The 13,737-nt window shown below is 54.1% G+C and overlaps 6 protein-coding genes across 6 annotated transcripts; 3 read left to right on the top strand and 3 right to left on the bottom strand.

Annotated features, from left to right (window-relative positions):
* The first annotated feature begins 156 nt into the window (after positions 1-156).
* Positions 157-1,493, top strand: BP01DRAFT_311511 (uncharacterized protein). Its single transcript, XM_025572455.1, has 2 exons — positions 157-606; positions 721-1,493. The coding sequence occupies exons 1-2, from the start codon at positions 281-283 to the stop codon at positions 1,451-1,453; spliced, it is 1,059 nt and encodes a 352-aa protein (XP_025434846.1). The 5' UTR covers positions 157-280; the 3' UTR covers positions 1,454-1,493.
* A 105-nt stretch (positions 1,494-1,598) lies between these two features.
* BP01DRAFT_403500 (uncharacterized protein) lies at positions 1,599-4,662 on the bottom strand. Its single transcript, XM_025578682.1, has one exon. The coding sequence runs from the start codon at positions 4,295-4,297 to the stop codon at positions 1,691-1,693; it is 2,607 nt and encodes an 868-aa protein (XP_025434845.1). The 5' UTR covers positions 4,298-4,662; the 3' UTR covers positions 1,599-1,690.
* A 1,423-nt stretch (positions 4,663-6,085) lies between these two features.
* Positions 6,086-7,121, top strand: BP01DRAFT_288802 (putative carbonyl reductase; the record flags this gene model as incomplete). The annotated part of the gene is made up of 3 exons (XM_025571551.1): positions 6,086-6,335; positions 6,401-6,784; positions 6,874-7,121. 3 exons carry the CDS (start codon positions 6,086-6,088, stop codon positions 7,119-7,121), a joined length of 882 nt encoding a protein of 293 aa, XP_025434844.1.
* A 703-nt stretch (positions 7,122-7,824) lies between these two features.
* Positions 7,825-8,619, bottom strand: BP01DRAFT_388697 (uncharacterized protein; the record flags this gene model as incomplete). The annotated part of the gene is made up of 2 exons (XM_025577859.1): positions 8,336-8,619; positions 7,825-8,206 (listed from the first exon to the last, which is right to left on the bottom strand). The coding sequence occupies exons 1-2, from the start codon at positions 8,518-8,520 to the stop codon at positions 7,825-7,827; spliced, it is 567 nt and encodes a 188-aa protein (XP_025434843.1). The 5' UTR covers positions 8,521-8,619.
* A 1,189-nt stretch (positions 8,620-9,808) lies between these two features.
* BP01DRAFT_353160 (uncharacterized protein) lies at positions 9,809-11,648 on the top strand. The gene is made up of 2 exons (XM_025574110.1): positions 9,809-10,246; positions 10,317-11,648. The coding sequence occupies exons 1-2, from the start codon at positions 10,244-10,246 to the stop codon at positions 11,349-11,351; spliced, it is 1,038 nt and encodes a 345-aa protein (XP_025434842.1). The 5' UTR covers positions 9,809-10,243; the 3' UTR covers positions 11,352-11,648.
* A 226-nt stretch (positions 11,649-11,874) lies between these two features.
* Positions 11,875-13,299, bottom strand: BP01DRAFT_287958 (putative clock controled protein (Ccg-8); the record flags this gene model as incomplete). The annotated part of the gene is made up of 2 exons (XM_025571521.1): positions 11,875-13,046; positions 13,188-13,299. 2 exons carry the CDS (start codon positions 13,297-13,299, stop codon positions 11,875-11,877), a joined length of 1,284 nt encoding a protein of 427 aa, XP_025434841.1.
* Between the last annotated feature and the right edge of the window lie 438 nt (positions 13,300-13,737).

The raw sequence follows: 13,737 nt of genomic DNA, 5'->3' as shown, positions 1-13,737 counted from the left end.
CGATTAGCGCATCTAGACAAAGTATTCAGCCGCGCAAGAGCGCCCGCATCCAGTAAATCATATAAGTTAGTTCCGTCCGCCGGCTGGTCCCAGGCAAAGCTGCGCGGAAAAGCTCAGCTCAGCTCCCCGCCGACCCAAACTCCTACCCATCATCTACCGTGAACCGGGGTCGTATTTTCTCTTCACCTCCTCCTCCTCTTCTAATCTCCCTCACGGTCTCGCCCATTCCCCCCTCCCTCTCTTTCCACAAACCTCAACCCCCAGATCGCAAAATCGCAAAATGGAACCCCTAACTACACCCCCCAACACCACAATCTTCACCCCGCTGGCTGAGCATCAATCGCGCACTCCAAGCTCCTTCCACACGGGCCCCCCAATCCTCCACTACCACCGCGACAACTGCAAACTCGTTTTGCTCGAGCGCGACCTCCTCGCCCACCCGACCCTGCGCGCCCTGCACCCATCCCTCGAACCAACCCCCACCACAAACGGCAATGACAATGACAATGCCAACCACAATGCCTCTCCTACAGCCCTAACCACCGAAGCAGAAGTAGAAGCCAAAGAACTAGCCCTCGACGGCATCAGCGTCTGGGTTACTTCCGAGTATGTCATCCCCCGCTCTACCTACCTATCTACCTACCTACCGACCCTTCGAACCAAGCACAAAATGCAGTACAAGCACCTTCAAACTAACAGAAGAACTCTCTCCCCGAAAAGCAAATTCCTCCTCTACTCCCCCTCTAAGAACGCCGGGCTGGCCATCCCATACCCCTCGATCTCTCTGCACGCTATTCAACGGCTGCGGCTTCCTGACTCCACAGCCGCGCAGGCCCAGGAACAACAAGAACAACAACAAGAGGAGCACCAAGGTCTCTACATGCAAATCGCCGCCCCACCTAGTGGAGGATTCTCGGATGATGAGGAAGAGTGTACGATTATGACGCTTGTGCCGTTGGGTGGCGTGCAACAGTCACAGGCAGAAAAGGTGGAGGGTGAGGCGGATACGGAGATGGAGATGGAGACGGAGACGACAGAGGAAACCCAGACCCCGACGCAGGCGCTCTACGCTGCTGTGTCTGCGTGCTCGAATCTGCATCCGGATCCGGTGGAGCCCGGGGATGAGGAGGATGATGATGATGATGAGTATGATGAGGGAGAGGAGGGCGGCGACAGTGCCCTGCTGCAGGCGGGGTTGATTGCCATGGGCAATGGGGAGGGCGGCTTGCCTCCGCCGATGGATGGGAGTTCCGGGTGGATCACGGCGGAGAATATGCATGAGTTCTTCGATGAAGAGGGGAATTGGATCGGTGGCGGCCAGGAGCCGAGTTTGCCCTTGGGGCCCGGCGCTGGGACGGTGAGGCAGAGGGAGGATGGCGAAGATGGACAACAGGATGGTGATGTCGATGGAGAGGGAGAAAGTGAAGAGACCAAGTGGAGAAGAACAGACTGAAATGGTCGACGCCTCACTTTCCTATAGACTAGAGATCACGAATCCATATCATCAGATTGCAACGGCTCCCATCATGCATTGGCTGTACTGCTCAACTCGTATTACATAGTTATCCTACCTACGGCTACTCGTGACAGTGGATATCAAGAAAACACCCGACACGCTAAGCAAACCCGATCCAAGACCTGAAACAATTACCAGAAACATTATTTTATTCTCGGAGTGTTGCCTTGCTGGCTACTCCTTCAAGAAACCGTCGCCATCATACAAACTGGCCGGGGTGGCAGCACCAATGCCCAAGCCAACTGCCCGTCTGGTTGGGGTCTTCGGTTCCGGTTTGGACCGGCTGGTGCTGGACTTGGAGGGTGATCGGTCACCAGGGCCTTGACTCTTCGTTCGTTCCACAGGCTTTCCTGCCGGCACGTCGGGGACATCGGGGATTTCCTTGACCAAAGAGACGGTCGATTTGGGCGGCGCTTTGAGCTCCAGCGGCCCGTCTTCCCAGATGGAGACAATGCCCCCTGTCTGCATGACCGGAGACTTGGGATTACTTGATGGGGGCGGAGGACGATTTTGAGGTCGATGGTGTCGCAGCGATTGCGTGGGTGGTGGTTTTGTGCCAGGCGGATAGGGAGACTGACCGGCCGGGCCTTGGTTCCGTGGCATTGCTTGGTCGGCAGCAGGTCTCGACCGCTGGGCTGGATCTGATGGTTTCCGTGCCGGGTCCTTGCGCATCTGGGGAGGGCGAGAGGTAGTCCGTAACGACAGTTTCGCATTGTCCTCCAAAGGCTGCGAAGGACGGTAGCTGTTGCGCATCTGCCGACCCGGCTGATTGCGCGGCCCTTTCACGGCCGAGCGACGAGGGCTGCCTGGACTAGACATGTTTTCATAGGCAGATGGGGAACTGGCATGGCTGGACATCAACCAAGCAGGGTTATTCGCCGTCTCGGGAGAAGGGGTGTTGAGCAAGCTGGTTTCAATCTTGGGGATTGGCAATGTAGTGACGATTTCTGGCAGAGAATTCTCAGCATTTATCATACTCAGCATGCTATCTGTTGAGTCGCCTCGAGCATGTCTGCGCTTCTTTGGGGTCCCTTTGCGTGAGCTTTGACGGTCTTCCGAAACATCCATTACTCGCAGGCGATCATTGTGCTGAGATTGCTGGATTTTCTTGCCCGCTGAATTGCCGGAGACATTCGACTGCAGTGATACATTGGAGGCTGACAGTTCAGATACCTGAGAACGACGGAAGTCGATTTCCTCGACGTCTTCTGGCTCCTCGGCGGTCGGAGAGAACACTGGTCCATTGAAGGTGACTGGCGGGTGAATTGAGATTCGCACGCAGTTCTGGCGCCGGTGGCCTTTTCGCAAGCTATTCCCACTCTTCATGGCAGATGCAAGTGGTGGCTTCCCATGGCTGCTCAGCGACTGCAAAGAAGACTCCTGTGACGCCGTGCCGGAGAGCCTGTTTCTAGAGGCAGCCTGGCCGGTATTGGCAGCCGGCCCGACGTAGAAAGGATCGTTGCTCCTTCGCTGGTCCGCGTGCACTGGGCTCCGCTGCATTTGACTAAAATAGGGCAGCAAGCCCGCATTGCACCCAGCGGCATTGAGAAGAGGCGTACTAATTAGGTCCAGCGGCTTGACACTCACCGCTGACTCACGGCGCGAATGTCCGACGGAAACGGACTCACTACGTCGTGGTGGTGGGCTAGTCCTTTCCATCGATGTCGGGCTCCGCGCCGTCAGGCTACGACGTGGAGAAGTTCGTCCTGACTCAATCCTCTGTCCTTCCCAAACGGCGGAGGATGTGGGAGGAAACACGAATGGAGCGGGGACGACTGAGCTCGGTGCGACGAAGCTGCGCCTGTCGAATTCCAGCCGCCCAACATCGTTGGCATCAAACGGGGCGAACGTAGGGCAAGGGGGTAAGGCGGGAGATGTAAAGTCGCTGTCGATGTTCGTTGACGTCCGTCGGCTCTCGTCGAGGATGGAGCTGTCTGCTGTTTCCAAGCTCAAGGAAGAGAAACAAATGGAGTCATTCTTTGACAGGCGAAAGCGGTTCGGAGGGTAGGCGCACGGTGGAGGGGGTACTGGCTGCTCTGGCATTGTCCCGGCTGTCTGAGCCGTGATGCTTCCATTCCGGACTCGGGTAAAGGGCGGATTGATCCCTACAGGGTTGTCCTCCAAGACGGGGTACAGACTTCCAGAGCGTTCCCGTGAATGCATCAAGGGCCATGCGCCCGCCGAGATTGGACGCATAGTAAGCTCGGCGCGCGGATATTCCTCTTCTCTTTCCGGGGTGTGCCTTGGCGTCGTCTCGGTAGGCAATTCCACCGCCCCATCGACGGCGGAGTTCGATAAGCGCTCGTTCACACAGGTTACCACAGGAGACGAGGAGTAACGTTTCTCGGACCTCTCCGTTAGTGGAGACAGAGAGCTGAGGTGTTGCGGTCCTAGCAAGCCCTTTGAGACTCGCGCAGAACGAGTCGACAGGGAACGAGACATTGGCCGACGCGCCTTTTCATTCCGAGGGGAGGATGACTCTGAATCTCCCGGCGATGTAGGTAGACTTTCCCGAGACGACAGCACTCCCCACTCCGATGGTTTGCCGTATGGAAGTTGGCCATATTGTCGAAGTGCCGTGCCCTCTTCCCGGGAGAGTTCGGTCAACGTCTCCGCCTGGTAGTGCTGCAAGCCAAACTGACCGTGTTTGGCATTTGCCACCGCGAGGGACAAGCGATCATGCCGGACTCTAACCCAGATGACTGTTCCGACGACTGCAGCGACGATGAAGAGAACCGAACAGCTGACGGCTATCGCAATGACGGTGGTCAGTGGCGGCATGGCTGCTCCTCTCCTGCTTTCTCCTGACTCGACCCGACCGACCCTGGTTTTGTGAGCGTCTCAGAACGCTTAACCCATTCAAAGGACCGAATCTGAAGCTCTTATTCGCACCTCTTTGCAATGTCGACGGCTTTCTGTCCAGTCAGGGCGAAAATGATGCTGAGAGGAGGTTGAGCAGAGTGAAGCACCCGACAAGACAGGGAACTACAAGCCACGAAGAGGCCAAAACCGGGTGAAAGAACAGACAGGAAGCATGTTGGATAAGGAGGGGAAGAATTGAGAGGCAGGGAAGAGACTCTTTGTTATGATCTCCCCGATGAGGTAGAAGAATGTGTAGAGCATAGCAGTCGGATCGCGCGGAATGTAGCAAGATTGGGAAATTTGTCGGTCCTAAGCAAACATGCGGACACGACAGGACATGTTATTCGCAGAGGACGATTCAGCTACTTCTGCTTGTGGAATCTTTCTATCTGCTGTGCCAGCGAGGGTGCATTGAGAAATTGGTGGCTCACGCCGTTTCGGGACCTTGCTCTGGTTAGTCGAGGGGGGGGTTTTCTGAGTGCTGCAAGTACGTTATCAATCATTTCTTTGTTTTTTGATTTCGTACAGCATGCTATCTGGTTAGTCTCCATGTTCTGGTGAAGTCCACTTCACAAGATGAGCTCGGAAGGGGTGCATCCTGATGCGTAAGTATCCACTTTGGAGGGTCGTTCATGATTCGGCTGGCAATGTGAGCTTCCATTGCGCACTGAGACAGTGAAAGATGCGACCATATGTGTGGTTGGGCTTTCTGGAGTGACAAGCACCGGAATGAGCAACAGTTGACAGGGTGGAAGAGATGAAATTGTGTTGTCAGTTTGTAAGTGGTGTTGTTCTATTCCTGTAAGTTGAAGTTGTAGTCGTCCAGAGTCCACCTCCAATCGGGACGGGATGTTGACTGACTTTCCCTAAACAGCAAGCGGCCCGCAACTGTCGGCGCAGGGAGAGGCGGCAGCGGAGAATTGGTTCTTCCCCGCCAACTGGGCCCCAGATTTCCTCCCATCACATCACATCACAACAAGAAATCATCATATCATGATGGAGCACGGGAGAATTTCGGGCGGCGATGAGACTGACTATGCACTCATTGCAGAAGATGGTGTCCGCCGGAGCCGGTCATCTTCAACTTCCCGGCGGAGTTTGCCTACACAGTACTAGTAAGGGACTGTGCATACGCATCTCCTCTCCACCCGGAGTCGGCATGATTCCCCACGCTAACTATCGAGTCTGATCCGTCAAACTGCTCTCCTGTCTCGCGGTGGTATACACCTGAGCTCTATCTCGAGCCACGCCAAGGCCGATACACTCCAACATCTTCTTGTCTCGTTGTCGCAGTGTCTGTCCGAAGGCCGGGGAGGGCATAGCGGTGACTGGTATCCCGAGTGGTGATCAGTGCGTAGTCCAAGTGGGATGCTGCACCTCGGTCCAACAGAGTGAACGACTCGAAGGGTACAGCAAATCAGTCTGTCTCAAACTGGATCCATCGGCTCCTGAGTGGGCTCTTACTAGTAGCTGTTAACTCCATTTCGAATGGCGGAGTCATGATGGTGACTAGTGGTTTTTGTATATCATCTTAGCTCTGGTCGACACATATAAACCTACAACTCCCTCCGCTAGAGCTCGCTGCATCTCAGCTTTAACTTTTAAACTGTCTGGGACGGCTCCCTACTCGATCTCTCCTCGCTTACTAGTATTCGTCTACTATATCTCTTCTTACTACGCACTCTCTCATCTCACACTCCCTTGCCAATGGCTGCCAATCCCGTTCAGAATGGACTCTTCGTCCACGAGAACACCACCCCGCCTGCCCATCCCAGCCTCATGCAGATGTTCTCTCTCAAAGGCAAAACCGCCATTGTCACCGGCGCCACCGCCGGCATCGGCTTTGCCGTAGCCCAGGGTCTGGCCGAAGCTGGCGCCAACGTGGCCATCTGGTGGAACACCAACGAGAAGGCCTCCGAGAGCGCTGCACAGATCGCCGAGAAGTATGGAGTCCAGAGTCAGTTGCCCCGGTTTTTCCCCACCTTCCTCTGACTGATTCAACCGAACTAACTCTACAACCAGCCAAGGCCTATAAAGTGCAGATCACCGATCCGCAGGCCGTGCAAGCAGCCGTCGACCAGGTGGTCCAAGACTTCAACGGACGCCTGGACGTGTTTATCGCCAACGCGGGAGTCGCGTGGATCAAAGGGCCGATGGTGGATGCGCCGCTGGAGCACTACGAGCACGTGGTGGGCGCCGACCTGAACGGGACCTTCTACTGTGCCCGGGCGGCGGCCAGCCACTGGCGCCGCCAGAAGGAGCAGGGGACGGATTTCTTTGGCAACAAGCTGGAGAATTTCACTTATGGCAGCTTTGTGGCGACCGCCTCGATGAGCGGACATATTGTCAATTTCCCGCAGATGCAGGCGGCGTACAATGCCGCTAAAGCCGGTGTCATTCATCTCTGTACGTGCTTTCCCTGCTTTCAGTGCCTTTTTTTTTTGACCTCCTCCTGGTTGTCCGAATAGCCTGTCACTAATACACACCTGAAAAAGGCAAATCCCTGGCCGTCGAATGGGTCAGATTCGCTCGGGCCAACAGTGTCTCTCCGGGCTACATCGCGACCGAGCTATCCAACTTCGTGCCCGCCGAGACCAAGAATATCTGGCGGGATAAGATCCCCATGGGTCGAGAGGGTCTGCCGGAGGAGTTGAAGGGGGCGTATCTGTACCTGGCCTCGGATGCCTCGAGTTATACGACCGGTGCAGACATCGTGGTGGATGGCGGGTACTGCGCTCCGTGAGAAGTTTCAAAACCTCTGCATATTGTATTTAGACTTGAATCATGCTACTAATTAGACGCTTCATATTTTCGGGGTGATCTGACCTCCATGTCAACCTTGACCTTTGCATAGAAAAGACTCGCTCGACAGACGAAGAATGTCCGCTTGGTCCCGTCGCAAGGTCCTTCCCGCCGCCATAGTCCCCGTAACTTAGTAGGTGATAACACATCCCACCACCAGAAGATCTTCGCAGATAGGGGCGCCGTATCAAGTCTACTCATCACATACCCAAAACATCTGCCACGAAACCGTGCATCCGTGGCTGCATTAAGTCCATGAATCCCAGCCGCGAATCGTTGCAAAACACTGGTAATAGTGAGATAAGATCTCACACCGCTTGTTCGGCGTGGGCGAGGGGCTGGACTATCTTCCGTAACTATCCCAGTAATCCCTTGATTCAATCCCGCCTGGGCATCACACATGAAAATCAGTTCAATAACTTGACTAGCACGATGGCAGTCAACTAAGATCAAGTTACCATGAGTCAACAGACATAACCCTGTCCCCCTCAACCCCCATTTCCGACCAGTGTCACCAATTGCCAGAGAAGTGGACAGTAGTACGGAGTACATATCAAGAAGCAAAAGTCGACTCTTCAAATCATAAGTACACTTCTCCCCCCTTTCCCCCCAGCCAACCAACAATGACATCGATTTGAGATGATTTACCCCCAAACCAACCCCTCATAGTACCTCACCACGCGCTCAACCAGGCCATCAAACCACTTCATCCCGATCTCTGGGGGGTGGTCAATGCCAGTGCCAGTGCCATCACTATCCCCAGCCTGCCCTAATCCCCCTTCTTCTTCTTCGCCTGCTGCTTCTTCATCCCCCTCCCACCCTTGCTTCATCTTCACCTCGTCCTCCCACACCGGCAAAGACGGGGAGACCCTCCGCTCAAGCACATAGTCGTAAAGTAGATTAGTCTGCGGATCGAAGTACTTGCTCAACGGGGTAGCTGGAATTGCGACTGCTTCCTGGGCAAAGGAGAGGGCTGCGGGAGATGATAACACGGATGATAATGAGGAGGTGGGAGGTGGGGGGGTTCTGTGATTGTGGGGTGAGTGTGGAATTAGCTAGGTGTTTTGGTAGCTGGGTCTGTAGTAGTCTGGTTGTCGTGAAGTCGGGCTGGAATGGATATAATCCGTATACTCTGTATAGGGATGAGTGACGTACCGATCTTCGGGTGCGAGTGGCGTGTAATGGTTGTGTTGTCGTCGGAAATGACGATAGCAGGTAGCAATGGAGGCTCGGAGGCGGTAGAGGCAGAAGATGAAGGAGAGGATGAGGCAGGTTGCTGGGAAGAGAGGGATGGAGCTTGTGCTGGAGCTGGAGCTGGATGGAGGATGATTCTGTTCCATTGAGGGTCGTTAGGAGCGGGAGAGAAGATTGTGGAGTCATGATGTTGAGATGTCTTGGAGGAGAGGGATATCTACTATCTCTATTTCAAGTTCCTGATCGTTGGACTCGATACTAGTTGAGCTACCATCTGCTATAGGGACCGAACAACAGACTATGCTGCTTCATGAGGACAAGAGCACAATGGCTTTGCATCCTATTCGTCGTAGTATCAAGGAGAATACAATCTCTAAGTATATTGTCTGGTGCGGAATATATGTTTCTTAGAAGAATCCTACTGCACTCTTTATAGTAACACAGAGGCTGCTACCCAGCAGTAACAATAGACCACCAATGATCATCATTTAAGAATACTTAATATTGTAGGCTTAGCCTGTTAGTAAAAGTAAATCTAGAGACGCATAGATATATAAACCCCACTGTATCCAGTGCTTAACATGATATGATCAACCATCCTCGGCAGGTGAAAATCCTCCGAAACACCAACCCCTATGACATAACATAACATCAGGAACATCATATTCAACTGAACTGGCACAAACCTTACTCAAAGTCCCCAAGTAGTCAATAGAACACTTCAAAAGAGCACTTCTGATCAACCCCGCTTACCTCACCCCCGCCTCCAAAACACCGACCCAGAACCCACTCCGACATTCCCCAAGTGCCAGCCGACCGCGTCACATCATGTGCCCATCCATCCCCCAACAAGCGACAGCATGACCTCCCCCTTTGAATCTGGCAGCCGACAGCATCAGAGGAACCGCCCCCGTCCTCCCCCAATGACGATAGCCCTGCAGCTGAGAATGGAGGATGACTCTATCGTGGACTCAACTGACTCAAGGAGTTACCAGACCAGGGAACTGCCACATAACCGAGGATGCGGATGATGAAGGCAACGATGACAGTAGAAGAGTAGATAATAATAGCTCCGAGCTCTGCCCTGCGCTGCGCTGCCCTGCGCTGCTCTCTTTCTCTTTCATTCTCTCTAATTTTGTTTCACTTGGTTTACTGAATAGATTGAAGTACAATACAATCCCTACGCTATTTACATAGTTACAGGATCTATGATTGTTCAATCTCATCCATTCACAAAGGGCGATCAACCAGCCTATGACAGTGTTACAGTAATCTACCATCCCCTGAACCATGAACCATGAACCGCACTGCGAGGAAGCACTGAATGAAACAACCCCAGACAGTATTCATAGAATAAAGGTGAAAGAACTTGTTGATCGGTTCACCAACAAAGAGCCTAACACATGGGTAGTGTGCAGTATACACTAACCCAACACCACGAATCAACAATATTCATTCATTCATTCATCCATCAATCAATTCAGAGTCAGATCCCAGTACATACCTCAGGAGTGCAACAAAACCACAGATTGCAACTCGGACTTTCCAACTCCAATTCCAATTCAACTTCTCCCCAAATACCCGTCAAGGATTGGAATTCGAGCTCAAACAGTTCATCATATTTCATTCCAACCGCGTCTCGCTCGACGAGAGCAAGTTGATTAGTGTATTGCATGGTATATACCGGCCAGGGTGTTTACACTCCAGTGACATCAATATCTACAGTACCTACAACCACATCACATCCACGGCGTCGAATCACAACACCTAAATATGCTTCCCCCAACACCATCACCATCGCCTCCGCCGGCGACCAGTATGCCCTGCTCGGCAGCCAAACCAGCCACAACATCGTCAACAGAAGAAGAGATGGTACCCACCCACTTTCCACCCTTCCCGGCCTAATCTCGATCCGCACATGTACTAACGCCTGGCAAATCAGACATCCGCGCTCCGCGAAGCCCTAATCTGCAGCAGCTGCACCACCATCACCCGCATCCCCGTATCCACCTTTCGCGTCGACATCGAATCCGGGCGTTATGACCCGTCTCGCGCCATCCCGTTCCAATCCACATCGGACAAAGATGCCGACCTTGCGCCAGATGAGGTACCTCCTTTGCGGGAACCTTCATCGGACAATCAGGAAAAGGACGAGATGGCTCTTGAAGGCATCAACGCGGAGGGCCGGCATGCTGCTCAGCACTCCCAGTACTCTGCTCACGGACATGAACAGCAACAGCAACGCTACATCAGCTACACGGAGCTCACGCCGCCGTCCACGCCGCCCTCGTCCATCTCCGCACAGAGCCATCTGTATGAAGCTCTAATTGCACAGTATCTCCTCGACTCAGACGATGAGAGCGGTAATCAGGATGTCGCTGTCGCGAGATATCGTGCGGACTACCATATCCATGTGCACTACATGCTGCGCCGGGGAGTGTTGAGTATCTGCCGGGATGGGAGGGATGTCTATGAGTTGAAAGGCTGGAAAGGGCGGTTGCACGCGGTGGACTCGGGACAGATCGACCTGGAGCAACTCGAAACAAGGATGATGGATTGGCGCGATGGGATCAGTGGGAAAGGGGGCGGCGGGGCTGCTGGGAAGAGTTTCGGAGGGTATTACGCCTCCAATCCCTATCAGCCTTACTACCCATCCTCGAGTCCGACAATGGCGCTGCCGCGGACCCAGAGACTGGGCGCCTGGCCCGACGATGCGAACCAGCTGATGGCGTCACAGGTGGCGCTATGGAGAAGACGGGGGCTGAGTCGGCAGAGGCGAGTCGAGGATGTGCGCATCCGGTGGGCTTTCATCATGGAGGAACGGAGAAGACAGCGGCTGGCCGCTCTGGCGCAGGCACAACAGAAGGCAACCAACAGCGTCAAGGTGAGGTTATATTGTTCGCAAGCTGGTGGGGACCGCAACCTCATACGGGAGATCGAGGTGGATGGGAGATCCTTTGGAGATCTTATCAGATGATCTTCGTCCGAGAGTGATGGCCTCGAGGGATGTGAAAGGGAAAACTTTTCCTGCTTCATACAACTGTGACGAGAGATATTGAGCATCGCTAGCACACGCACACAAACCGCTTCCTTGACACAAACCAAAAACATGCATAGTGAGTTATGCAAGAATCAGACAGACCATTAACCCAAACGAATGTAAGTAGGGTCTCTGTTTGCAAACAGCGGCAATGCAAGTGCAATGAGCCAGTCAATCATCGAGCAAAGCCACACTTATTCATTCCAGAAAGAAAACCGCTATCATGTAAGGAAGGTCAGTCGCAAAGGCAATGATAACCAATACATGCAAGAAGGTTGACCGCGACAAAAGGAACACGCAAACAAGGAATGTGTTGGCCCACTCGTCAGCGGGCAGAGACTGTTTCAAGTCGGTAATCGAATTTGCAGGCATTGTGCCTGATATGTCACTGTCAGTTGCAGGGTCACCTAGATTTCCACTAGGCATCACCTGTGATCAGCTGTCACGGCTAACACTCCCTTCACACCTTTTCCATTCCCGACATCGGCACGTCATGAGGGGAAGGCTCGTGAACGGGTCGCTTGATATCAGCCGGATAGGACTCCCTGTGTTGCTCCGGCTGCTTGACATCTGCGGTATTCTTGTTCTCGGGCCGCTTCCGGCCCAGTCTCTCACACCAGAGCTCGGCACTGACAAGAGTATCGTTGACAACACCACTGACCTGGGCCATCATGTCGAGCCCTTCTTGAGCAAGGACCAGGATTCGATGGGCGCTAACCGTGGTGTCGGATGCAGCCGCCGCCGAGTCGGGCGGTGGGTTCGAGGTCGAAGCGATCTGGAATCGATGCGGAAGGGAGGTGAGATGGCGACGGACTAAATTCCGGGCATTCTCCGGCAACGCTCCACCAGCGTACTTGGAGACGATATCCACGACCCGTTTCAAGGTAGACAGGACATCCTCCTTGACAGCTTGTATCCGCTGAGTCAGGAGACTCGCCTGCGAGGAAGCATCCCGACGACCATTCTCAGACTCATTATCCCACTCTTTCAGCGCACCCTGCAGTGCCACGATAGCCTTGCCCAGCCGCCCATTCGCCCATCGCAGCCACGTTAGACAGTACTGCAGGCTGCGCAGCGACTCCTCACTCATTGCGACGCCCAAACCGGACGTCGAGATCATCAACCGACTCGGCCAGGTCGGCTGGTTCTGTCTCGAGGGACTCTCCCGTTCAACCTCATCATAGCTGGGGGATGTCTGATCATCGTACGGCGGAGGACCTTCCACGCTGCCTTCCATGTTGTCATCCACGGAGCCTTTCTCGACGTCAACCTCCGCGTCCGCCGATTGCTCTTGACCACCGTCACTACCATTCACTTTACGACGCTTCGACCGGCCCGAGTTGGCCGAGGACGACGCCCGACGCTGCAACGCCCACCGCAATCCACTCTCCATACCCGTTTTTCGACCAACCGTACCCACCGACTTGGCTACCGGCGACCCGATATTCCGTTCGATAAACTCGGCTCCGGACTTGAAACGCGGGGAGTAAGACTTGGAGTTCGCATAGGCCGACACAGAACCGTTGATGGCGGAAGAGATGAGAGGATGGGTAGACGTGAGGAGAGAGAGGAGGGGTTCCGGCTGGGGCTTTTGATCGGAGGATAGCGCGATCCGAGGCGATTGACCATATTCTAGATTGCCAATAGACAGACCCATTACCAAATTTGTTCCGCAGTATAGCACATAGCAGAGGAATTGTGTTTAAGGGAGCAGCGGCAGCAGAAAGCGGGAGGGTATGCCCATAGTAAGGAGACAGGCGGGAGGGTAGTTACCGGTGCGCAAGCCTTCCAAGGCTTGAGCGGCTTCGATATCATCCATGGATAGGACACTGGTGGCTCGACGCGAGCGATCTTCAGCCGCAGTACTATGATCAACGTCCATCATAGAAGACGGGGGAGGAGCATGATGATGAAACGGAGGATAAGGGGCGGGCGGAGACGCCGTGTAAGAAGCCTTTGAGGTCGAAGAAGCTGCTAATATAGGAGACGGATGGGCTGACGTCGTGGCGTCTCGAACAGCAGAAATGGGCGCCTTCGGACCAGGACCAGAGATGCCGTCGGTTGGACGGTGGTCCATGGCTGTCCTCCGACGACCGGAATGGGTAAAAGAGTCGAGATAGTGGAACAATAAGGAGCGGATAATTCAGCTAGGCTTAGGCGCGTATGTTTGAGCCTACCTGATTATTCGGGAGATGAGGAGGGGTGGGCGAAAGAGAAGGGAGGGCGGGGGTCGGAGGGAGTGGAGAAGAGGGGCAGGAGAGAGAAAAAAGGCAGTTGAAGGAAGATGAAAATCCCGAGCGAAGCTTTGCTTGAGAGAAAAGGA

This window comes from Aspergillus saccharolyticus (assembly GCF_003184585.1).
Source record: "Aspergillus saccharolyticus JOP 1030-1 unplaced genomic scaffold BP01scaffold_3, whole genome shotgun sequence".
Taxonomy (NCBI): Eukaryota; Fungi; Ascomycota; class Eurotiomycetes; order Eurotiales; family Aspergillaceae; genus Aspergillus; species Aspergillus saccharolyticus.
The sequence above is the reverse complement of the archived record's forward strand: the minus strand, read 5'-3'. Positions and strand labels throughout refer to the sequence as shown.

Excerpts from the sequence above, each read along its gene's own strand:
- BP01DRAFT_311511 (XM_025572455.1), top strand. The coding sequence starts at position 281 with ATGGAACCCCTAACTACACCCCCCAACACCACAATCTTCACCCCGCTG. Across the intron at positions 607-720 it reads AGCGTCTGGGTTACTTCCGA|CAAATTCCTCCTCTACTCCC; the intron begins GTATGTCATCCC and ends CTCCCCGAAAAG.
- BP01DRAFT_403500 (XM_025578682.1), bottom strand. The coding sequence starts at position 4,297 with ATGCCGCCACTGACCACCGTCATTGCGATAGCCGTCAGCTGTTCGGTT.